The sequence below is a fragment of the Ictidomys tridecemlineatus genome, chromosome 4 (genome assembly GCF_052094955.1).
Source record: "Ictidomys tridecemlineatus isolate mIctTri1 chromosome 4, mIctTri1.hap1, whole genome shotgun sequence".
NCBI lineage: Eukaryota > Metazoa > Chordata > Mammalia > Rodentia > Sciuridae > Ictidomys > Ictidomys tridecemlineatus.
The window spans coordinates 203,162,830-203,186,553 of record NC_135480.1 but is presented as its reverse complement, the minus strand read 5'-3'; the positions used below and the strand labels follow the sequence as shown (position 1 = coordinate 203,186,553).

General features: G+C 55.3%; 2 protein-coding genes across 5 annotated transcripts; one reads left to right on the top strand and one right to left on the bottom strand.

Annotated features, from left to right (window-relative positions):
• On the top strand, positions 1 to 19,472 carry Ciz1 (CDKN1A interacting zinc finger protein 1). 4 transcript variants are annotated; one of them, XM_078048320.1, is made up of 19 exons: positions 1 to 201; positions 702 to 753; positions 838 to 967; positions 1,204 to 1,319; positions 2,550 to 2,621; positions 4,453 to 4,676; positions 6,840 to 6,918; positions 7,097 to 7,205; positions 7,785 to 8,305; positions 8,503 to 8,624; positions 9,255 to 9,449; positions 10,295 to 10,419; positions 12,536 to 12,623; positions 13,106 to 13,219; positions 13,403 to 13,558; positions 14,999 to 15,068; positions 15,289 to 15,410; positions 15,761 to 15,925; positions 17,863 to 19,472. In XM_078048320.1, the coding sequence occupies exons 3-19, from the start codon at positions 843 to 845 to the stop codon at positions 18,055 to 18,057; spliced, it is 2,598 nt and encodes an 865-aa protein (XP_077904446.1). In that variant the 5' UTR covers positions 1 to 201; positions 702 to 753; positions 838 to 842; the 3' UTR covers positions 18,058 to 19,472. The 4 variants fall into 4 exon arrangements, with proteins under 4 accessions (XP_077904446.1, XP_077904444.1, XP_077904445.1 ...); XM_078048318.1 differs by having other exon boundaries at positions 2 to 201; positions 6,825 to 6,918; XM_078048321.1 differs by having other exon boundaries at positions 3 to 201; positions 6,825 to 6,918; positions 18,266 to 19,472.
• Positions 17,056 to 20,348, bottom strand: Bbln (bublin coiled coil protein). The gene is made up of 2 exons (XM_005321019.4): positions 20,148 to 20,348; positions 17,056 to 17,486 (listed from the first exon to the last, which is right to left on the bottom strand). The coding sequence occupies exons 1-2, from the start codon at positions 20,224 to 20,226 to the stop codon at positions 17,314 to 17,316; spliced, it is 252 nt and encodes an 83-aa protein (XP_005321076.1). The 5' UTR covers positions 20,227 to 20,348; the 3' UTR covers positions 17,056 to 17,313.
• Positions 20,349 to 23,724: the final 3,376 nt, after the last annotated feature.

Sequence of the window (23,724 nt, the reverse complement as noted above, 5' to 3'; positions counted from 1 at the left end):
TGCCCCGGCCCGCCAGGGCACTGGCCTTCGGAGCGTCCAGGCGCCCGCGGTGTTGCGGGGAGTCCCGGAACCCGCGAGCCGGAGCCACCGGGCTCGAGTGTGACTGGCGCGCGGCCGGCGCTTCCCGTGTGGCGACGCGACTGCTGAGCGCTTGGGGGAGGCTGCGCAGTGGCCGCCGCGGAAGCCGCGCGGGGAGCCGAGGTGGGGGGCGGGGACGCGGAGGGCTGCAGCGACCGTGGCTACTTGCTCGGAGGCTGCAGGCTTCGCGGGCGGGCGGGCGGGGGCTCGGGATGCGGGGCAGTGCTAGCTGTGTCTGCCGAGGGAGGGGGCGGCGGCATCGGAGGGGCGCAGGGGCTGGGGATGTGGAGGGAGGAAGATGAAAGGTTGGGGGAGGGTGACGATGTTATTGACACGACACAGGCACAAAGGGAGAGGGTGGCGGTCTCAAAGGGGGCGTGAGTGGGGAGTAGCTGGCATCGGGAAGTGATGGATGCAGAGATCGACTGGAGGTGGGGGCGGGGATGTTGGAAGCTTGGAAACGTCAGAGTTGGAGAGTTGGAGGGGCGAGGTTGGGGGTTTGGAGGAGGGACCGTTGGCAGGATTGGAAGGAAATTGGCAAGGAAAGTGGCTGAATCCTGAGCCTGGCAGGACTGGGGGCGGATTGGAAGGAAAGGGGTACAAATGTGGCTTTCCCCTGGCAGGGCTGGGAGTGAAGCTGTGCAGCTCAGCGCCGGTGTTTGCGACTGTGGGTTGGTGTGTACGGCCTTGGAGGCGAGGGGAAGGCATCGGGACTGACCCATGGTGGGGACCCGGCCTTACTCCGCTTCCCTCCCTTAGCCACCATGTTCAACCAGCAGCAGCAGCAGCAGTTCCAGCAGCAGCAGCTGCAGCAGCAGCAATTGCTGCAGCTTCAGCAGCTGCTGCAGCAGCCCCCACCACAGGCCCCCTTGCCCATGGCTGTCAGCAGGTGAGTTTCCCACTTGGGGGATGGAGGCCTCAGCTCTCACCCATGTCTTGCAGCACCTCCATTCAGTCCTTTGTCCCAGGGGCATCCTTGTTTTGAGTCCTAGAGCTCATCACCTCCTACCCCCAAGGGGATCCTCCCATCTGTGTGGGAGGGTGGGCTCAGGAGATGGGGGTCTCAAGGAGGAAGGTGGTTCTAACTTTCCCAATCACCCTCTGACACTCCCTCCAAACACACAGGGGCCTCCCCCAGCAGCAGCCCCAGCAGCAGCTTCTGAGTCTCCAGGGGACCCACTCGGCCTCCTTCCTCAATGGCTCCATGCTCCAGAGAGCTTTGCTTTTGCAGCAGTTACAAGGTATGACTCAGGCCCCTTTGCATCCTGTGTGGACACTGGCTCCCCAGCAAGCCAAGCACTCAGTCTCACCAAATCACAGTGACCCTGAGAGTGCCCTGACTCACAGTTAAGGACACCCAGGCTCCAGGGGTTGAAAGACTCTAAGCTGCTCAGCTGAATGCAGGTCCATCTGCAGACAGACTGAGGAGTGCCCTGGGCCATGACGCTGGCTCTCTGGGCAGTGCTCCATATACCTCACTGACATTCAGATTAGATGCCATCTGGCCAATGCGGAAGCTGAGAAAGTAAGTCCCTTGCCCTAGGTCACACAGCACACCAGCAGTGGCCCAGCTAGACCTCCTAAGCAGTGGGCCTTGAGCATTAAGGCTGTGCCCTTGCCTCAGTGTCCCCATATGGAAAACAGTGTCAGCTCTTCCTTCCAGGCTGCTGCTCCTGATACTACTGATGACCCCAAGGGAAGGTACACCAACAACCCTAATGAAAACACTGAGGCCCAGAAAGGGATCATGTGCCCAAGATGATCCTGCACAACAGGCAGGAGCTGACTGGATGGTCACCTCTCGTCAGCTTTGCCAGGGCCTCATGAGTGTGGATAGTCCTGGAAGCTGACACTGACTTCCACATGACAGCTGTATATGAGAATGGACCCCAGACACAAGGACCCCCAGTGTATACACAGATATTCTCTCTCTCTCTCTCTCTCTCTCACACACACACACACACACACATTTTTTTTTCAGTACTGTATTGAACCCAGGCCCTTGCAGGTGCTGGGCAAGAATTCCACCACTAAACTATGTGCCTAACCCTATTTCCCCCTTTTACTTTTGCATATTAAAAGTCACACTTTTCAAAGAGAAAAATAACATGTTAAAAAAAAGGGCGGGGAGGTGGGAAAACCGAAACTTGTGGAATTGTATAGGACTACTGTGATTGACATAAGTGAGAGGCTGGGTGTTATTTCTTTTTTACTGAATAGAACAGCATGATCTTTAACCATATAATTTGACATTCTCTGCCAAAGCCGTTTTAACAGCTGTATAATATTTCATCGAAGGGACGTGCCCTTGCTTACCTAAGTCTTCTCAGCTGTTCTTTTTTCTATTTTAATAAAAAATGTGATATTTGAGACTTTTTTCTTTGAATAGATTCCCAAAAGTAGAATGACTGAGTTGAAGGGATGGGTGTTTTATGGCTTTTGATAAATATTGCCAACTTGCTTTCCTAAAGGACTGGACCAGTTTGCAATGCCATCAGCCACGTATGACAGTGCCGGTCTCACCATGCCAACGGCAACATTGGGTATTATCTTCTTTTTTTATATATATAATACATAATATATAAATATATACATATACATATAATTTACTAAGTTGGTTGGCAAAACAAAAGAGCTATGTCATTAATGTTTTAATGTACATTTCCTGGAGTGCTAGTACAGTTGAACATTTTTATATTTATCTGTTAAACATTTGTGTTTTTTATTTTTATTTTTTTGTGATTGTAGATGGACAGCATGCCTCTATTTTATTTATCTTTGTATGTGGTGCTGAGGATTGAACCCAGTGCCTCACATGTGCTAGGCACGTGCTTTGCCACCGAGCCCCAGCTCCAGCCCCAATTTCTTTTTGTGACTTGTCCATGTCCTTTCTATCTTTCTTTGAAGGTATTCCATCTTTTGTCCTGTTGTTTTTAAGCATTGGTTGGCTCTCTGCATATATGTATGTATGTGTTTGCATTAAGTATATCAATTGAACACTTACAATATACCATGCACACTTATATTTATTGAATTCTATTGAATTTTCATAAAACATTGTGAGGTGATCACTATTTTATAGATAAAGGAACTGAGGCTTAAAGCAGGGTATAGATTTGTATAAGGACACAGACCTCATACTCTGTGGTTTGGATTTGAACCCAGCTCTTACAGGAAAACTGACCCAGGCTTTAACCCCTGTGTTTCCTGTCTGAGCACTGGGACAGAGTTCCAACTCCCTTTCATGCCTCAAACATTTCCCAGGCTCTGTGCCTTCACTGAGGTGCTGAGCTGAGACAGATAAGGGTCAGCAGGAAGCAGGCAAGGAAATTATGCGGCTGCCCTGGATCAGGGGCTGTGGGAACACAGAGGATCTGGGAAGGCCTTTGGGAGAGAGACTTCTGAAGGGAGGGCTGCAGGGTGTGTGGAGTTGATGGAGCCTCTACAGAGGGAATAGCATGTGCCCGGCCCAGAGGCAGGATATCTGAAGGACTGCACAGGGACAAGTGACTGGAATGTCATAGGGACATATGGGGAGAATAGCAAGGAAGGAGATTGGGCGGGGCTGGACCTTACCCAGGGCTTCATTCCTGACCAGCAGGGAGCTGTAGGAGGGTTTGTGCAGGGAGAAGCTGAGATTTAGGCCAGGGATGAAGCAGCTTGGATGCGGCAGTGATGGGGAGGAGAAGCAGATTGGGGAGTTGTGGATAGAGATGATGGGACCTGCTGGTGGCTGGCATGGGTAGGACAGGAGAAAGAGGAATCAGGGGACCCCCAGGATCAGGAGAATCCTGGCCCGACCAGCAGGTGGACGGCAGGGCCCCTCATAGAGATCCTGCAAGTTGTTCCTCCCTTTTACTGTTGGGGAAGATCACAATGCCTGCCCTGATGCCTGACAGGTCAGGTGACAGACACGGTGATGGACCATGCGTGGCCCAGTGCCTGGCTCTGGTGGGCCTTTGATGGAAGGCAGCTAGTGGGGCAGAGGGGCCTCATTATTCAGGGACTAGACTCTTGCCGGTTCTCCCTGTGGGCCCTGTGCTGGGTCTCCCTTACCTGAGGGGTGCCCTAAAGCATGCCTGAGAATGAGCAGGATTGCTGGGGTGCTCAAGCCACTGACCCTGACCCAGAGGCATGGGGGGGGGGGGGCAACCTCAACCCCCAGCAGAGAAGGAAACCTTCCCTAAAGCCTCCTCTGCCACAGTGTCTGAGGTAGGATGAGCCTTATGCTCTACTCTTCCCTCTGGCTGCCCTGGGGCAGGAAGGGTCTCTTGAGAATTTCTGATATTCCCAGAATGCTTTGGGAGCTGACCCATGACCCTCGCCTCTACCACCCAATCAGGTGTGAGCCCTCTTCTCTCTTCCTGCCTGCAGGCAACCTCCGGGGCTACAGCATGGCCACCCCGACTTTGACAGCCCCTAGCCTGACACCGCCCCAGATGGCACCCCCAAATCTGCAACAGTTCTTCCCCCAGGCCACCCGCCAGTCCCTGCTGGGCCCCCCTCCTGTTGGGGTCCCCATTAATCCCTCCCAGCTCAACCTCTCAGGGCGGATGCCCCAGAAACAGAGCCGGGCCCCCTCCTTCACCAATCGCAAGGTGAGTGGTGACTGGGATTGGGCAGGTCTGGGGTGGGGGTTGGGAGGGCTTGCCCGGGCCTTCAGGTGGGCCACATTCCTCTTTGTGCCTGGGGGTCTTCATCTGTGAACTGGGGAGGGGGTCACACTCGCCTAGTGTTTCCCAGATTTCAAATCAAATAGTCCTGTTTCTCTGATGTGATTTTCTTTTTGGTTCTGGGATTGAACTCAGGGACGTTTAACCACTGAGACACATCCCCAGTCCTTTTTTTGAATTTTGTTTAGAGATAGGGTCTCGCCAAGTTGCTTAGGGTTTTGCTGAGTTGCTGAGGCTGGCTTTGAACTCTGAATCCTCCTGCCTCAGCCTCCTGAGTCCCTAGGATTACAGCGTGTACCACCATGCCCGGTCCCAATATTTTATATATGTATAAACACAATACCTTTATTTTATTTATTTATTTATATGTGGTGCTGAGGATAAACCCAGTGCCTCACATGTGCTAGGCAAGCCCTCCACCCCTGAGCTACAGCCCAGCCCCACCAATATGATTTTACCAGTATTATACCAGCATTATATTTACTTATTTACTCAACATTTCTCTTTAAGCAGCACCGCCTAGTGGAAATAAAAATATGATATTTAATATATTACATGTGTGATTTAAAGTCTTCTGGTAACCACATTAAAAAGATCAAAAACAAGAGAAATTAATTTTACTGATATATTTTATTTATCTCAGCATATGAAAAATATTATCATTTCAACCTGTGATTAATGTAAAAAGTGAATTGGGAATAGGTTCATTGGCACACACCTGTAATCCCAGTGGCTCAGGAGGCTGAGGCAGGAGGAGCACAAGTTCAAAGCCAGCCTCAGCAATTTATCAAGGCCCTAAGTAACTCAAAGATGCCCTGTCTCTAAATAACATACAAAATAGGGCTGGGGATGTGGCTCAGTGGTTGAGTGCCCTGAGTTTAAAAAAAAAAAAAAAAAAAAGAGTGAGGCCTGGGAATGTAAGTCAGTTACTTGGTAAAGGTCTTGCATGGCACATGCAGAATCCTGGGTTCCAACCTCAGGACCAAGAAAATACCCAAAATTCCAAACTGCACTCAGGAGCAGTGTGTGGGAACCACCAGGAAGGAACCACCAGGAAGCTCAGGGACAGGATGCTTTGGGAGGAGGTGGTTCCTTGTGCAAGTCTCAGCCTTTGTGTGTTTATCAGGGAAAGGGTGAATAAGAACCTTTAGATTGTGCTACCCCAGGTGCGTTTACCTTTCTTTTTCCTCTTAGTATTTGGTACTGGGGATTGAAGCCAGGGCCTCACGCACACTAGGCAAGTGCTTTACCACTGAGCTGTATCACCAGCTTCTCTTTTTCTTCTATGTATGGCAATTAATTTAGACAGTTTAAAATTTTGTAGGCGGTTCCCTCTTAAAATAAAAGTAGCATTTATTCATTTGGCTTTTTGCAGTGCTGGGGATGGAGTCCAAGGCCTGGCACATGCTAGGTCCACACTCTACTTCTGAACCACTTGTGGGAAACTATGGTTCAGAGCTGGGGTGGGCGAGACAGGCTCAGGATCAGGCCCATGAGCCCCAGATGGGGAGCTTGTTGTGCGGGGTAAGAGCTGGGTAGTTTCTGAGGGGCCTAGAGTAGGTAGTTTTGGGGATGCAATGATGTGGGGTTCAGTTGTCTTTCCTGCTCAGCCTTGTATAGTGGACTTAGCAGGAGGAATGTAGAGGCTGCAGCAGGTTCTGGGAGCCTTTCCCAGGTGCCCAGGAACCAACTGGGCCTTGGTGAGTAGTGCACATGTGGCCTCTGGCCTGACCTCTTGCAGATCTCAGGGGCTGGTGGAGAGACTTAATGCAAATAATGCTCCAACCAGTTAAGACTGGAAAATGCCTCTGAAGGGAAGCTGAAGGCCTGGTGGCCTGAACAAGGGGTCTGGACCTCATCTGGAGTCAGGAAGATTTCCTCTAAGAAATGCCTTTGAGGCTCGGGCAAAGGTGTGGGGCAGGAAGAGGCCCAGTACTTGACCAGAGACAGGGCCAGCGTGGACACACACAGAGGGCCAAGGGAGAGTGGAGACCCTGAGGCCAGAGGGTCCTGTGGGGCTGCTCTTGGACAGCTGGGTGGTAGGGGTCAGAAATGGTTTCTAAAAGGAAGCAGGATTCCTCTTCTCAGACGATGCCTGAGGAAGACAGGTCAGACCCCCCAGAGGGGTCTGAGGAAGCCAGAGAGTTCCAACTGGACACAGCTGAAGGTGAGGGAGGGAGGCTGCTGGCCCTTCAGAGGGGGTGTGGGTTGGGGCAGTGGGAGCAAGGTCAGTGTAAGGGAGGCAGATGTGGGAGGCAGGGATTCTTGGTGGGGAGAGCCGGGGCCCACCTGGAACTCACACGCATTCTGCCTGATCTCTCTCTCCTTGCCCGCCTCTGTTTCAGACCAGGGGCCGTGCCCCTGCCCAGAGGCCATCACTAGCGAAAAACACACTCGAGCACCTGAGCCTAAGCCCTGTGAGGCCTCGGAGCCACCAGCCAAGAGGACCAAGAGGTAACTGATGTTGGCAGCGCCCCGGGCCCAGGTGCCCTGCGCTCATTCCTGCAAAGATAGTGGGTGCGCCCTTCAGTGGAGTTGGAGCAAGGAGGGGCTTTGGCCTGTGGTTTGGAGGGAGGTGAGACTTATTTCTGCTCCTCCCTGGGGAGGCTTCAGGTCAGACCCTGGTGTTCACTGAGGCTGAGCCACCTGGAAGCCTGAGTGGTGGCAGGTTGGAGAGGTGAACATGCGCCCCTGGGACCTTAGAGAGTAGGTGTTTACAAGGCTGTTTAGATGCTTGTGAGCAAACTGTGGGAGAGAACAGTCTTCTCCAATTTATTTAGGGGAAACTGAGGTCTAGGGCTGGGGATGTGGCTCAGTGGTAGGGTGCTTGCCTAGCATGCATGAGGCCCCGGTTCAGTCCCCAGCACCACAAAAAGAAAAAACAAAAGAAGGAAACTGAGGCCCAGATAAGCCAAGGAACTGTCCAAAGCCCTCACTTTTAAGTGGAAGAGCTAAAGTTGGAATTGGGTCTTGACCTTACTGGGGACCTCTGCAACCTCTTGAAAGACATGACTTTGATCTTTTGATCCAAAGGTCAGAGGAGCCCTCAGAGAACGGGCCTCCAGGGCAGCCATGGACCCGGATGACAGCACTGAAGCAGACGCAAACCCCAGGGATGCTGCCTGAGCCACTGGAGGCCCGAGGGAAGCCACGATTCCAGCCTCAAGTACAGCCACAGACTCAGCCACAGATGCCGCCAGCGGACACCCAGGTGCAGCCAAAACTGCACAAACAGGCACAAACTCAGACCTGCCCCGAGCACTTAGGGCTGGAGCAGAATCAGGGGAAGCCACCGGCCCGTTCACAGCCCCCAGAGCAGGTGCAGCCCCAGCGGCAGAAGCAGGCCCAGACACAGACGCAGCCACAGCGCCACATGCAGGCACAGGCCCTGAAGCAGCCGTCAGAGCAGCCTTCTGCTCAGGTGCCAGTGCAGACCCAGGGTCAGCCGCAGGCCCAGCCACCGGGGTATGTGCCAGCGCCCGAGCCAACGCCAGCTCCGGCTCATGCCATTGTGCTGGAGGCACCGGCGCCCGATGCAGTGGAGGCTGGGGGAGGTGAGTGAGGTGGCTCCTAGCCCTGCTGGTGCTGGCACGGCTCTGCCCAGGCCCTTCTTTTTTCCCTGGTACTGTCCAGCCGCCACGGGTGCTGCCAGAGCCTGACGGCTGGGCCTGGAACCCAGGATTTCAAGGTCCTGGCTGTGGGCAGAGAAGGCAGAGGGACCCTGAAAAAAGGTGCACACCTGTCATTTCAGGCACAGAGGTGGCCTCTCCGGAGCCAGTGGATACCCAGGTCAGCGTGGGAGCGAGCCAGGAGGAGCCAGCCAGCGGCCTGGATGTGGGAGAATGTGAAAAAAGAGCCAGGGAGATGCTGGGGGTGGGTAGAGTGGAATGTGGCAGCACGAGAGCCCCAGAGGGCAATGGCGGAATGGCACCCCTGCCTGGGCCACCTCAGGGGCTCTGTGCATGTCCCGCATGTGCAGGGACGGCAGCCCTGCCTGGCTGCGTGGGCAGCAGACAGAGGGGGGGGGGTTGTCTGCATGAACACCCCACCCCATCCCCGCCACCACTGTCAGTTGCCTGCACAGCCTCCGCTCCAAAGGCCTCTAGGTGCTTTTGGTGACAAGAGTCCCTTCCAGTGAGCCCTTCCCCAAACTAGAGCCCTCAGTCTCCTCTCATAGGGGACATCGTCACCCACGTGGTAGCTTCTCTGTGGGGCTTGGCTCACAGCTCACAGTGGAGCTGCGGTCAGGCCCCTTCCCTTTCGGGTCTCAGTTTCCCCACCCGTCCTGCACGAGGTGGTGCGGGTGGGCTTTGGAGTTGGGCAGGTCCGGGCTCCAGTCCTGGCCACAGGACATCCTAACTTTGTGAGCTCCCGTACCTCACCTGCCAGCCCAGAGTCCCACTGTCTGAGACTCTAGGGACGATGCTCATAGGCAGTTAGCCCTGGGGCTGGCTTGCCCTAGGCACCCAGATAGTGGAAGCTCTGCTCCTGCTCCTGCTGTAGATGTGGGGTGCCGGGGGCTCCCTGAAGGTCACCATCCTACAGAGCAGCAACAGCCGGGCATTTAGCACTGTGTCCCTCACGCCTGTGTCCCGTCCCGGTGACTGCACCTCCGCCAGCCCTGCGGCCCCCGCGCCCTCCAGGCAGGCTCTCCAGTTCTTCTGCTACATCTGCAAGGCCAGCTGCACCAGCCAGCAGGTGCTCAGAGCCGGGCCCGAGGGAAGGGCGGTGGGCAGGAAGGGTGGGGGTCTCCATGGCCTGCACAGACTGCCCTTTCCACCGCTGCCGCAGGGTAAGCACTGGGCTCACCAGCCCTGCCCCGGGCAGCTGGGCCTCCATTGGTCCGCATTTGCTGACCAGCCAGGAGGGTGGGATTGTAGTCAGGCAGACCGGGTTCCAGTTAGCCCTGCACAGCTGGGAGGGCCTCAGCACGCAAGCTCCACTCCTGCTCCTGGTTCCTCTGGCAGCAGACGAGGAAACATACAGGGCCCACCTTGCTGGGGCTTCTGGGGATTCAGTGACTTGTCATTGAAGTCCTGAATCCTGGGCAAGTGAGTGTGGCATCAATAATAGCAGCCTTGGCCGCACGCACATCATGGCATGCACCTGTTGTCCCAGCAACTCGGGAGACCAAGGCCGGAAAACCAGGAGTTCAAGGCCTTTCTGGGCACAGTAGACCTCGTATCAAAAAAATATGAACATAAAAAATAGTAGGCTTATACCTATGTTGCTGCTGCTCTTGCTGTTGTCACTTCTTACTCGGTGCCTCCCCAGGGCAGAGCACGGACACCTGTGTTAATCAGAGAGCTCTCTGTCTTTGAGACCCTTTCTTCCAGGGCATAGACCTGGCTTGTGTGTATACTCGTTCTCTGCTCAGTTTAGTGTCCCTGCTCTGGCCCGCAGGGCTGTTTTGTAAAAGAAATGACCTCACTGAGATGGCAGGCTGGCCGTGAAGTCTGGCTGGAGTCGTCCCCCTTGGCCTGCCCTTGCCCATGTTCTGGGGCCCACCCCCCATGCCCATGCCTGGCTCCTTCATGCTACAGGAATTCCAGGACCACCTGTCGGAGGCTCAGCACCAGCAGCGGCTTGGGGAGATCCAGCACATGAGCCAAGCTTGTCTCCTGTCCCTGCTGCCCATGCCCCGGGACGCCCTGGAGAGAGAAGAGGAGTGAGTGGGAGAAGGCCTACCTCCTTCCAAGAGCCTATCTGTGTTTACCTCTTAAAAAGTGAAAAGTAGAATCATCTTGCACGAGGTAGTGCTGGGGGGTGGGCAGTCTCACAGGCCCAGCCCTAAATCTGTCCTCTGCAAAATCTGCCTTTGGATTAAGCATTGTCCTTCCCCAGAGGCTCCTTTAACTCAATGACCTTGGACCTTAGTTTTCCCCACCTGAAAAATGGCCCCATGAGGGTTGGGTTCAGGAATTCTTGACAGTCTCTTAAGGTTTCATCCAGTCAGGAACAGTGTGACCAACCATGTAGAAGGGAGGTGAGTTGTGGCACAGAGCCCTGCCCCTCTGGCCTGTGTGACCTCAACTGTGGGGATCCAGTGGTAAGGATGAGGTCATCTTGTGGCCTGACATGAGGGTTTCCTGTGTCCCCCTCTCATCATGAGGTCAGAAATATCCCCCCTCCTGGCTCTGGGACTAGTGCTTGGGGTGAGAAGGGCTGGGGGAAGCTGCAGGAGCTGTCAGGACCCAGCAGCCATCACAGACCTGCAGGGGCTGGCAGGTGTCATCAGAGAAGCAGGACTTTTGGCTTGGGCCACTGCAGGACATGGGCTCTGTCTACGGGACAGCTGCCTCTCAGCTCAAGTTCTCCTAGTTTTTCAGGAGAATCTAGAAACCCAGATGGCGTGTGACACCACCCCCATTTCAAAACGTTAACTGCTCATTCAGAATTCAAACAAACCCGAGAGGCCCCGGGGGACCCTTTTACAGGCCAGACAGTGACCTTCAGTCAGAGATCAGGGGTTCTGTGGTAGAGTGTACCCAGGCTGCAGCTCGAACCTCCCCAGGCTGGAACGAGGGACAAGAAGGGCTCTTGATTGGCCCCTGCTGTCATTCCTCATGTGACCAGAAGCTAGGTGGCTGTCCCCCCACAGGCAGCTCATGTCTCTGTTAGCGGGTTCTCCCTGAGAAGCACTTTCTTCCGTGGTTTTATCTGTAGGTGAATAATGACAAGCACAGGAGAAGGGAGCTCACAGAGGTGTTCTTTGCAGTTAATGTAATGGTGAAAGAATGGAACTGGGAACCACCAAACATCCAAGCTGGGGCTGGGCTAGACCAGCGGCGGCCTCCCACTAATAGGAAGGTCTGCGGGGAGCTTGCGGTAACCTGAAACGTGTCAGATGAAAATTGCATATGCAGGACAGGCTACGGAAGGAGGATCCAGGGGACACTATTATATAGAGAAGCTCTGTCTCCTGTAGGCGCCAGATTACCCACTGCCCCAGCTTCTGCACACAGTGACCTGGCAAAAGGCAGCACCTGTGTCCGCAGGAGCCCAGCCGTCTCCCTGTTTTCTTTTTTCTCTTGGTACCAGGGATTGAACCAGGGGGCCTCCCACTGAGGCCCATCCCCAGCCCCTTTTATTTTTGGGACAGGGTCTCACCAAGTTTCCCAGGCTGGCCTCACACTTGTGATCTTCCTGCCTCGGCCTCCCAAATTGCTGGGATCACAGGCGGGACCATCGCACCTGGCTTCAGTTAACATTTTGAAAATACAAGAACACACACACAGGGACACGCGCACACACGCGCACGCGCGCACACAAGAAGATAAAAATCTCCCATAATCCCATCGCCCAGAGATAAACATTGTCTCTTGGCCCGCCTCCTCCCATGATCCTATCTGTGTTTACCTCTTAAAAAGTAGAAAGTAGAATCATCCTGCAGGAGGTAGTGAACAGTTTTTGTGCCTCTGAATAGCCCTCTGCCTCACAGTCTGACCAGGACTTCACATGACTTCATCAGTGGATGTTGGGCTAGGTTCTTACATCCCCCAAAACTGATGTAAATCTGCTTATTTTGTAGAGCCCTTAATTTCACTAACTTGGAACACTTGTGGGTTTTTTTTTTTTTTTTTTGGTGGTGCAAGCCATTGACTCTAGGCCTAGCCCTGGCCCTCCCCACTCTTCCCTTGGGTTTGAAGCAGGGCTAAGGACACCCTGCCACTGAGCCACACCCCAGCCCCTGAGTTGCATCACATCCATGGAGCGCTTGGGAGAGCTGGTGTCTTTCCCACTGGAACATAGTGTCACACTGTGCTTGTTTGGATTGTCACCAGAGAGCCTCCACCGAGACGCTGGTGCAACACCTGCCAGGTTTACTACACGGGGGACCTGATCCAGCACCGCAGGACGCAGGACCACAAGGTAGAAGGGCTGCATGCCTCGAAGGCACTGCCTCTCCTCCGAGCGAGGCTGGGGAGGGGAGCCAGGATGCCAGCAGAGAGTTAGTGTCTGTCTCCATCTGTCTGTCCATCAGCGTGGCTTCTGACAAGCTGACCATGCTTCCTCTTTGGGCTCCAGGTTCCCCATCTGTCCAGTGTGGGCGTGGCACCAGCTTACCCTGCCATTCCTCCATGGGCATAGGGGTCCTCTGGCGGCTCCCTTGTGTCCTGTCTCTGACCTCCATTGCCACCTGCCATCCCATCTCAGTGCTCACCACACAGGGGAGAGATGTGGTTTTGTGTGTTCCAGGGCAGGAGCAGAGCCTCGCTGGCTTTTTATAGATGTGGAAGGTCTTACTTTTATGGATGATAGGTGAAGCCTTACTGGGCACTGCCTGGTCACTAGTCAGGGGCTTGCACGTGGGGACACTGCCTACCCCACATGGCTTGCTCTTCTTTCCCCAGATCGCCAAACAGTCTTTGCGACCCTTTTGCACCATTTGCAACCGCTACTTTAAGACTCCCCGCAAGTTTGTAGAGCATGTGAAGTCCCAGGGGCACAAGGACAAGGCCAAGGAGGTAATCACACCCATCCCAGAGGACATGGGCCCAGAGAGGTACAGAGCCTTGGCCAAGGCCACACAGCAGGTTGAGGTTTATCCCAGCCTAATCCATAGCAGTCCCAGAGGGATTCACTGAGGGGTGTGTGGCATCGTGGCTGCCCAGAACTGACCTGAGCCCCTCACCTACTCCCCTGGGCAGCTGAAGACGCTTGAGAAGGAGATAGCTGGCCAAGACGAGGACCACTTCATCACGGTGGATGCCGTGGGTTGTTTTGAGGGTGATGAAGAAGAGGAGGATGAGGATGAAGAAGAAGAAGAAGAAGAGATTGAGGTTGAGGAGGAATTCTGCAAGCAGGTGCTTAGGGTGGGCTGTGGGAGTCAGTTAGGGGGTCCTCGCTCCAACCCTGGGGGCCTGGTAGTGGGCTGGCATTTGTAGAAACTAATGAATGTCAAGTTGTTTTTTTGTATGTGTGGCGGGGGGAGATACTGGGCTTGAATCCAGGAGCACTTTACCACTGACCTACATTCCCAACCCTTTTTATTTTGAGACAGGGTCTCACTAAGTTGCCCAGGCTGGCCTTGAACTTGGGATCGTCCTGCCTCAGCCTCCCAAGTCTCTGGGATCGTGGGCTTGTTCCACCATACCTGGCCACAATTTATTATGCATCAGGCTAACTGTTGAGTGGCAGGTGGAGCGTGCAGGGCTCTGGGAGGCTGGCCGAGATTCTAGCCTGTGTGGAGGAAGGGAAAGGGTGGGACAGAGTCGGGAAAGGCAGAGACAGCAGCTAGGTAGTGGGCAGGACTCAGTGTAAGGCGACAGTGATGACGTTAGCAGCTGACATTTCTTGAGCACTTCCTGTTTGCCGCGCTGGGCAGGCACCATGCTCTGTCCTGGCATTTCATCTTATTGGATGACATGAAGCGGGTCTCCGCAGCCCCAGCCTTTGCTGGCCCAGTTCTGCTGCCTCCCAGGAGAATCAGATTCGTTGCAGAATCTTGCAAAGAATTGGATTCGTCCCAGTTTAACAGATGTTTCCGGTCCCCTGTTCTGAGCTGGGCTCTGGTGCTGGACACAGGGACAGGTGAGGACCATGGCCTGGTCCTTGCCTGGTTGCCCCCCTTACAGTCCAGGGTGGTTCCCGGAAAGGCACAGCAGAGGGGTTGGTTGTCACTCCTGGCACTCTTTGCCTGGTGAGTGGGCGGGCGCTGCAGACACAGAGACCCACGGGGCCAGAGACAATGGCTTCTTATGAGAGGGGCTCAGGTCTAGTAGGTGAGATGCGGGTCCTTGAACCCCATCTGAAACCCACCTCAGGACCGAGGTCACTGTGGTTTTGGACAGGAACTCGGGAAGCGGGCGGGGCTCACAGGTGAGTTTGGACTCTGACTTGAGCTCCCGGGGTTCGCCACCCCGCCCCTCCACAAACCAGCAAGTGAGTTATGTCTCCAGGGCCTCAGTGTCCTCTAATGTGAAATGGGTGCAACTGTAGAGGGCTGTCATGGGGTTGCAGTGAGGCGACACTTTGTGTTGAGCAGACTTGGTGTGGATTACGCCAAAACAGGAGCAGGGGGACTGCCTGGAGGAGGGGACCGATTGAGTGGAGGCTAGAAAACACAAACCAGAAGGGCCTCTGGGAGCAAGAGGAGCACATCAAGGCCCAGCAGATGCCACCCACAACAGCCTGGAAGTCCAGGGGATGTTGCATTTGAGGACACGGGTGGGCTCCAGGCTACTGACCTGTCTGGGAGGGGTCTCAGGGAGTCGAATTCAAGGTACACGCTTGCATGTCTCCAGGTGAGGTCCAGAGATATATCCATAGAGGAGTGGAAGGGCTCGGAGACCTACAGCCCCAACACTGCATACGGTAAGAGCCCGGCCCTGGGCCTGCACGCGGGGGCTGCTGGGGCTCGGCCTCCAGGCACCCCCAGATGCCAGCCCAGACGCTCTGGCCAGACAGCCTATGCCCTGCTTTTTCTTGGCTCTTCTACTCCTGCCTAGAAGATGGGGAGCAAATGGGCCCCTAGGGAGGGCGGACACCTGGCTGGTTCCAGGGACGTGTGTGGACCCTGCTGTCTGTCCCTCAGGTGTGGACTTCCTGGTGCCTGTGATGGGCTATGTGTGCCGCATCTGCCACAAGTTCTACCACAGCAACTCGGGCGCACAGCTCTCCCACTGCAAGTCCTTGGCCCACTTTGAGAACCTGCAGGTGAGCTGAACATCCTCCCACCCTGCCCTACCCAGGGCCCCAGCCTCTGACCAAGCTGATGGGGATGCTCAGTGGCCACCTCTCTTATGCTTAGCCTCAGCTCCAGGCACACTCCCACAACTGGAAGGAAATCCAAGCTGGTATGGGGCTGGGCTCTTTCTATTATGGTTCTGGGGGCTGCTGAGGGCCAGGCTATTAACTTCAGAGCTCTGGCCCAGAGAGGCTGACAGTATTACATGGGGTCATACAGCAGTGATGCTGTCTTGCCTGGGGCTGGGGAAGGAATTGCTGGCTGGGAGCACCCCAGATAGGCAGAGAGCCCTGACTTCTCTGGCATCCTCTGTATCCAGAAATACAAGGCAGCCAAGAACCCCAGCCCCACCTCCCGGCCCGTGAGCCGTCGGTGCGCCATCAATGCCCGGAATGCTTTGACTGCACTGTTCACGTCCCATGGCAGTAGCGGCCGCCCACCCAGCCAGCCCAGAACCCAGGACGTGGCCAAAACCACCAGCAAGGTGACAGCTCAACCCCCCAACCCTCCACCCCCTCCCCGGCGCTCAACTCGCCTCAAAACCTGAGCCTAGACCCTTCTGGGTCCCTATCTACTAATGCTTTCTAGGAGTGTATGTGCATAACTTTGACACGTGGTTGGTGTTTTTACTCAAAATCCAATAAAAGAAGGTAATTTTGGTGATGCAGTTCCCACCAGCACTTCTGTCTGGTGACCAGGGGAAGGGGGCACCACGGCTAGGCCGTTAACCAGGGCCCAGCCTCTCTGGGGACCATGTCGGGGCAGAACGGGGAGACCAATGACAGGCTCCCTGAAAACCAGGACTCACAGGGCATTGACCTCTCTAAGCCTGTCTCCCTCTTAATAATGTTATCAGGGTTAGGATAAACTTCACTGTCACCCTAGAAGGTGGTCTTGTGGCTACTTCCAAATTACAGATGAAGAAACTGAGGCCTAGCAAGGTCAAGTGACTTGCCAAAGGTCACAGAGCTGGCAAGTGGCCAGGATTTGACCCAGGTGTGAGCTTGATGCCCATGCTGGCCTCTCTGGCTGGACCTCGTGGGAGCTGAGGTGCAGGTGTGGGGGTCCTTGCCCCTCAGGCACTGTGGCTCTGAGTTCCTGGTTCCTCAGCAGGGCTGCGGCCTCCAGCCAGGCAGCGCTAGCAGGACCATCAGGAGGGGACCCACACCACACTGGCTCCTGAGTTCTGCTGTCTTCTCTCTTAAGAAGACCCTTAGAGACAGGCAACCAGTCCAGCCTGCTAGTGGCCGGCTGGGGAGACTCAGGCCAGGAGCAGGACAATGCCAAGGTCACGCAGCCTGTCTTGGTCCCAGCTGTCTTGTTAAAGGCCCCGGTACTCTGGGAGGCTGAGTGCATGCCACAGGGCCATAGGGCATGTCCAGCACCACTGGACCACTGGGCCACCACTGCATGTCAGCCAGGCTGGGAAGCAGCTGCTGGCCAGGGAGGGACACACCAAGTAGGGAGGAGGCCCCAACCTCACTGCACCCTCCAGTCCAAGATGGCCACAAACCCCACCCCTGGCAGATGCGCCCAGATGCCTTGACCACCCCATTCCCCTCCAGTGGCCACTGGAGTTCTCATCCCAGCAAACAGAGAAGAGGGGCACAGTGGTATGGGGGACCCGTTTAATGTGGACCCTTGGTCCTGGGAGGAGTGGAGGACTCAGGAGCTGGGCAGGCAGGCAAGTGGCGGGGTTGCAGGTCCCCACTTGGCCCCAGGAAGGATGCTGGGCAGTGGGGGCTGGCCCAGTGACAGACCCACCAGGAGACCCAAAGGCCAGACCGTGAGAAGGTGTCTAAGCCAGGTGGTGAGTGCTCGGCTGGTCTGGCCCAGAGAGGCAGGGCTGGGGCCTGGTGGGGCGCGTGCAGCCTAGAGGCTGGCATCACCAGGGGTCTCCCCGAGCTGCTGCTGGAACTCAAGGCGTGTCTGCCGGTTGGACTCCAGCAGCTCCTGAAGGCGGGCATGGAGGTGGTCGTTCTTCTCCTCCAAGTGGTCTAGACAGGAGTTGATCTGGTCCAACATGGAGTTGATGGCCGCATACTCTGGGAAGAAGGGGGAACACAGCCAAGTTCCTGTGTTTCCTCAGGACTCACACCCCACTGTCCCCCAGCTGACTCCAAAAGGGCTTGGGGCAAGTCCCTACTTCTGAGCCTCAGTGTCACTATCTGGAAATGGGTAGACAGCCCAAAAGAGGCTTTGAAGAGATAAAACTTTAGCGCAACAACTTTCTTTCTAGGGTTAGGGTGGTCGCAGGGCAGTCAGCCAGTGTCCTGCCTGGGAGCTCCTGCCCAGTCCCAAGCATCCTTTGCCCTTCCTTCAGCAGCTGCCTAGAGCCCACATTCCTGATTAGAGCAACCAACGCCTCTGTCCCAGGCAGGCCCCATTCTCTAGCCCTTCCCTGTCTCCCTCTGCCTTCAGGACAAAACACCCAGTGGACTCTCCCAGGCTCTGGAATGGGACCCAGCCCCTGCTCCTCTCTCTAGCCCCATCTCCCAAGTCTTCTCCTATCCTCTCACCTCAGGCCCTTTGAATGTGCTGTGCCTCTGTCTGGGGTGTGTGGGTTCCTCCTGTCTTCCTTTCCTCTTCTCCCTGATGAGTCCCACTCACCCTTGAAGACTCAGTATGGATGACACCACAGGGACTCTTCCCAGTGTCCCAGACCAGATCAGTCCTCTGTCCTGATCCCCCAGCCTGCCTCTGCTCACTTCCATGGCCTCCCCTCAGGACTGACTGCTGTGGTTATTTTGTGTGGTGGGTGTCGCCCACTCAAATAAAGCTCCTTGAGAGGTGACTGGTCTTGTGTTTGCTGTTGTCTTCCCAGTGCCCTCACTGACAAAGTAGGCGTTCGTTGAATGAATGAATGAGTGAGTGGAAGAAGCTCTGACCCCACCTCTGCCTTTGCTCAACTGTCTCTGTCACCTACGATGCTTCAGCCTCAACAACCCTTCAAGGACCAGCTCAAATGCAGCCTCCCAGATGTCTTCCCTAGTCTCCACTAGAACCTGGCACTCACTCCTCTACTGCCACTCTTGACTGGCCTCTCTGCAACGCAGTGTCCCTGAGGACCCAAGGTCTGGGCCTGTGCCCACTGCGGGACCCAGTTCTGAGCCAGCCCATGACTCAGAAGCACTCAGCTGCCAGTCTGGGACCAGAGGAGAAGCGGCTGGTGGTGATGGAAAAGGCCAGGGCCCAGGAGGTCTGGACTGGGGGTGCAAATGTGCCTGTGTTCTTGCAAATGGGCACCCCTCAGAGACAAAGAGTCCTGGGAATCTGTTGATCTTAAAGTCTATTCCACTCATGGTACAGATGGGGAAACTGAAGCCTCAGAAGAAAGGAACCAGCCAAGGGTCGTATAGCTGGTTGGTGACCACTGAAGCTCTGACTCGGGGATCAGGGCCCTTGGGTCTGAGTTCCAGCTCTCTGGGTTACTGCAGTCACTACAGTTCCCTTCTGGAAAAGGGGCTAAGAAACAAGTTTTCAAATGTATCAAGAGCTCAGCCACAAGAGTGCTTGTATAGCATGCATGAGGTCCTGGGTCTGACTCCCCCTGCAGAGCACACACAAAAAAAGCTCAGATAGGGTCTGGCCACAGGCAGTCATTACCATAAATATTTTGCACTGTGTCAGAGACAAACTGGAAAAAGGAATGGGGGAGGTGGGTGTCTCCACACCACTCCAGGCCAGCTATCTGTATCAAGGGTACTTAGAAGTCTTTCAGGACTTGGCTTCTCCCCACTGTCCTGTGAATCTGCCAACATTCACTTAAATGTAATCTCTGGGAGGCCCTTCCTGATGCCCCCAACAGGGCTACCAGCAGTAACCACACTGTTTGGTCAACAGTGCAAGTCTAGTAGCCCAATGCTTGTCCCCTAAGTGAAAGGCCTTGTACCTTTGTTAAAAGAAGACCCTAGGTGATTAAAATGTTCTAAGCTATTGTGATCAATGCACAACTATGTGAATATACTAAAATCCTAAAACTGTATAGTATGTGAATTATAGCTCAATAAAGCTGTTAACAGAAACAAAAAGCATAATCCATCCTTACCCCACATTTACAAAATCCTGTTAATACACCAATCCTTACTACACTAAAGAAAGCGACCATAATAACCACTTACTGAATGAATACCTGCCTTCTGGAAAGCGCTAAGCATTTTCCATTCAATTTTTCCTTTACTCCTGACCCATCTCAATGCAGGCGACACTGAATCATTATTCCTACATTATAGAGGGGGAAACAGCCCCGGACTGATGATTCTCCGGCCCTCCCACAGTGCTCTGCACACAACAGGATACTCTGGAGGCAGGTTACCCCAGCAAAGCCAGATGGCTGGGGGTCCTGACTCAGCAAACCCCAATGAGTCGCTCCGGTAGAGCCAAACTCGCCAAACTCGGCCCCGCCCGCGGGGGCGAAGGAAGTGGCTGGAGCAAATTCCAAATGGGCGAGCCCCTCAAGTTGCCTCCGTTTCCCCATCTGTAAAACGGGGCTGGTTGCCCACGGTTCCCCCCATGCTGCGGTTCCCAGGGATCCGTTCACGGTGCTCGCCCTGCACCTCCGAGCCGGCGCCTGTAGTTCGGGATTCACCCAGGGCCGGGTGGGGCGGGCTCTTCTGACCCTTCAAAGCCCGGTCCCCGACCCGTGCCCGCTCCCAGGAGGGCACCCCTGGAAAAGCAAAGGCCGTCCCTGCAGCCCCCTGGATCACCTGCTTCCTCGAAGCCATCCTCCTCGCCTTCCGCGCCCGCCTCCACCGGCATGCCCAGGTCCCCGTTGGGGCCGGACATTGCGGGCTTGGGCGCCGCTGGGGCCGCGCGAGGAAGGAACGCGGCGGCGGTCCGCCTCTAGCGGGCGTCGGGCGGAAAGTAGGAGCAGCTGGTAGAACGCCGGGCCGGAAGGGTGGAACGCAGCTGCGGATGGCGGCCGGGCCCCGCCCCTGGGGCGGAGCCACGCGGCCCGAACTCCACCCCGCCCCGCCCCGCAGGCAGATTCCGCCCCTCGACCCAGGCCCCGCCGGCGCCCCGCCTCACAGTCGAGCTCCGCCCACTGCCCGCTGGGCGGGGCCTGCTGCCCGCGGGGAAGCCCCGGCGGTGGAGGTCCGGGCTCGCGGCGAGGGCCAGCGAGCCCGAGCGAGCCCCGTAGAGGGGCGGGGCAGTGTGGGACCCCCCACTGCGGCCCATCCTGCTGCTTCCGCCCTCAGACACGGAGTTTCCGAGGCCTCCTGTGACTTCGGGAAATTCCTGTTCGCAATCCCCCAGAGTCATGGAGGGTCCACCTCCTGCCCTTCACCCAGTCCCCGCAGAAACGGCCCACACCCCTGTTCTGTTCTGGGCCTCCCGGTCTTCGGCATTTCTCTTCGGGCTCTCAAGAATTACATCTTGTGCGTCGAAACCAGTATGGGCTCCAGCTCTGGACCAGAAGTAGTGTTAGGCCACAACGCAAGACAAGACCACTGACTCCAATTAAAATCAAATTAAAGCAAGCTTATTATTTCGACCGGCCCGGCTGCCTTGCCCCTCAAAATCGTGGGAGCCAAGGACAGCCCCGAGGCTTCTTTGTGGCCCAGTTTTATAGCCCAAAAAGTTACACAAAGGGGGTTACAGATAACAACACTCTGAAGAGCATAACACAAGTTTACATTTTTGCTGGCCCTGGCATCAGAATTTATGAAGATCTTAGAGACTCAGAGAGGGTCGTTATCCCGCCAGGGAAGGCCAGAATTTATGAGGCGTCACTAAGGTTTAGGAAAGGGTTGTTATATGGTCAGGGAAAACCGGACCTGGGTGAGTTCAGGGCACGGGCAGGCATTCCAATCAGCTTTACAACATCAACTAATGGCCAGGCCATACAGACATCCTGATATTTTTACAGAAAACAGAAATGAATCCTTCATAACTTGTGACAAGCTGGCTTCTGATCTAATGAGATAGCTAGGCTAGGTATATCAGTAGACACAGTCCCGTTTCAAGAAGAGCCGCATAACTGGGGCAGTGGTGGGGAGGAGTGGGAGACTCCTCCTGATTGTGGCCCCCAGGACTTGTCATGTTCATAAGGAAAAGGTTTGCTGCCCACCTCCTGCAGAAAGTCATCGGGCCAGCAAGTGTTGCTCCTGCATTGGACCCAGAGATGTGCCCTGGCCAAGAGTCCAACTGAGCTGCAAGCCCATGTCCCAAGGGAGGACCTATGGCTGTAGTGGCCAGGAGGACCTATGGCTACTGCAGCCTGGTCCTGGTCTCATGCTCTCAGATGGTGACATTGGGTGGAAAACTCTCCTATCCCTGAAGCCACCTTCACCATTTCACCTGAGGTAAGGGGAGGTGTAGTGGATGCTGCTATATGGGCCACCACTAACTTGTACTTAGCCATCCTGCCTTCTTCTCCCAGAAACCAGGCTGAGTGGCAGTGGGGTCCACAGAATCAGTACCCAGAGAAGTTCAGAGGTCTCTCATTCCGATCAATTGGTCCTCCTTGATGGAAGAGGAAGACCAGAGACAGGGATTTGTCTCTCTCTTTGAAGAAAAAGGAAGGAGCCCTAGCCAAGGATTGCACCGGGGCAGCTCTGGCTGCAAAGAGCAGGGAAGTGGATTCTTCCGAGGGCGGGAGGGAACAGCCCTGCTCACACTCTGCTTTTAGCCCAGTGAATCCAAGACAAACCTTGTCCTCAGAACTAAACCAGAAGGCACAAAGCCAACAGTTTGTGGCAATTTGCTACAGTGGCAATAGGAAACTCATGCCTCCAGTGACCCAGGAGGGGCCTGAGAGTGTATCCTGAAAGGCCCAGCAGGAGCAGGGGACATTGGGAAGTTACCTCACTTGGGCCAAGGTAAGGAACTGGAGCCCAGAGGTTAGGCGTGCCGCATGCAGATTCAGTCTCCTCGGCCAGCTAGAGAGCTTTGGCCAGTAGCCGCCCAGGTACCCTTCTCTGCCAGAAGCCATTCTAGACTTGGGTACAGTTCTCATCCCTCATTAGAAGCCCAGCCTGTACCAACCTGGTCTGTTCAAGGAGTCTGGCCCAGACTTGTGACACAATCTGTGGACCTGTCCTGCTTCCTGGGGAGCCAAGGCTGGGCTAATCATCACTCCATAGCTTCCCACCCCCAGCCAGGACAAGGTTTGTCTTGGTTTCACTGTGTGTCTGTGGGTGGGCAGCCTGGCTTCCTTCAGAGTCCCACCCACTCAGGCCTCTGACCATGCATGGGGAGAAGAGAGGCAGGAAGGGTATGTTCTTGTATACGATGCAGACGTGGAGAGGCTACATCTGTGACTAGTGAGGAGACAGGGGCTTGTCAGGCCTGGCTCAGGTCCAGCCATATGATGGGTGCCAGTCTGGGGCCTTAAGCCTACTCCTAGGAGGCAGGATCCCTGGCAGCTTATCCCCTCTTTGCCTCTACTCACCCTCCTGAGGCTTCAGAATGTCCCCTCAGGTGGCTGGAGGTCATAGGGTGTGCGGGGGTGAGGGGCAGCCCTCTAAACTGGGTCAGCATGAACACAGTCCCCACCTATGAGTCTGGCAGGGGGCCAGGGTTATACCCTTACTCACCCTCTGCCTGGAATTGCCCTCAAACTAGGTAGGATGCACCCATCCCTTCTTCTGTGCACCCCTGTCCTGGATGCAGCCTCCACAATCCACAGGGGCCTGGTGAGTCAGGGTAGATGCATCTTACAACCATTCCAGGCCCCTTCAGCTCCCTGGCCCTGTTGCGGCCAGTGCTGTGAGGCCTGTTACCAATGATTTAGATGGGCATGAGGTGTGGCGCCATCAGTGCTTCTGTTGCCTCAGGCAGCCCTTGTGAGCAAGGGCTTGTGAAGGCTGTGCTTCTCTGTAGGTGATGAGGCATGCCCAATCAAAGCAGGAATAAGCACAGTTTTGGGGGGGGGGTACCAAGGATTGAACCCAAGGTGCTTAACCACTGGGCCACATCACCAGCTCTTTTTTTTGTGTGTGTGTTTTATTTAGAGACAAGGTCTCTCCAAGTTGCTTAAGGTCTTGAAAGTTGCTGAGGCTGGCTTTGAATTTGTAATCTTCCAATCTTCCAACCTCAGCCTCCCAAGCCACTGGGATTACAGGCATGTACCACTGTGCCTGGCTAAGCCCGATTTTGTTCTATGGAAGAGGACTCAGGGCAGTTGGCAGGGATGATAATGGTGGGAGGGAGAGGCATGAGTCCTAAAGTCTTCCCTTTATGTGGTCTCTCTGTAACCCTAACTTCAGGTTGGGTTCTGGGGACTCCATCCCTGCTTTGCCCTCCCTCCCACCAGGGTTCAGGGAGCACAGACTCGGGGAC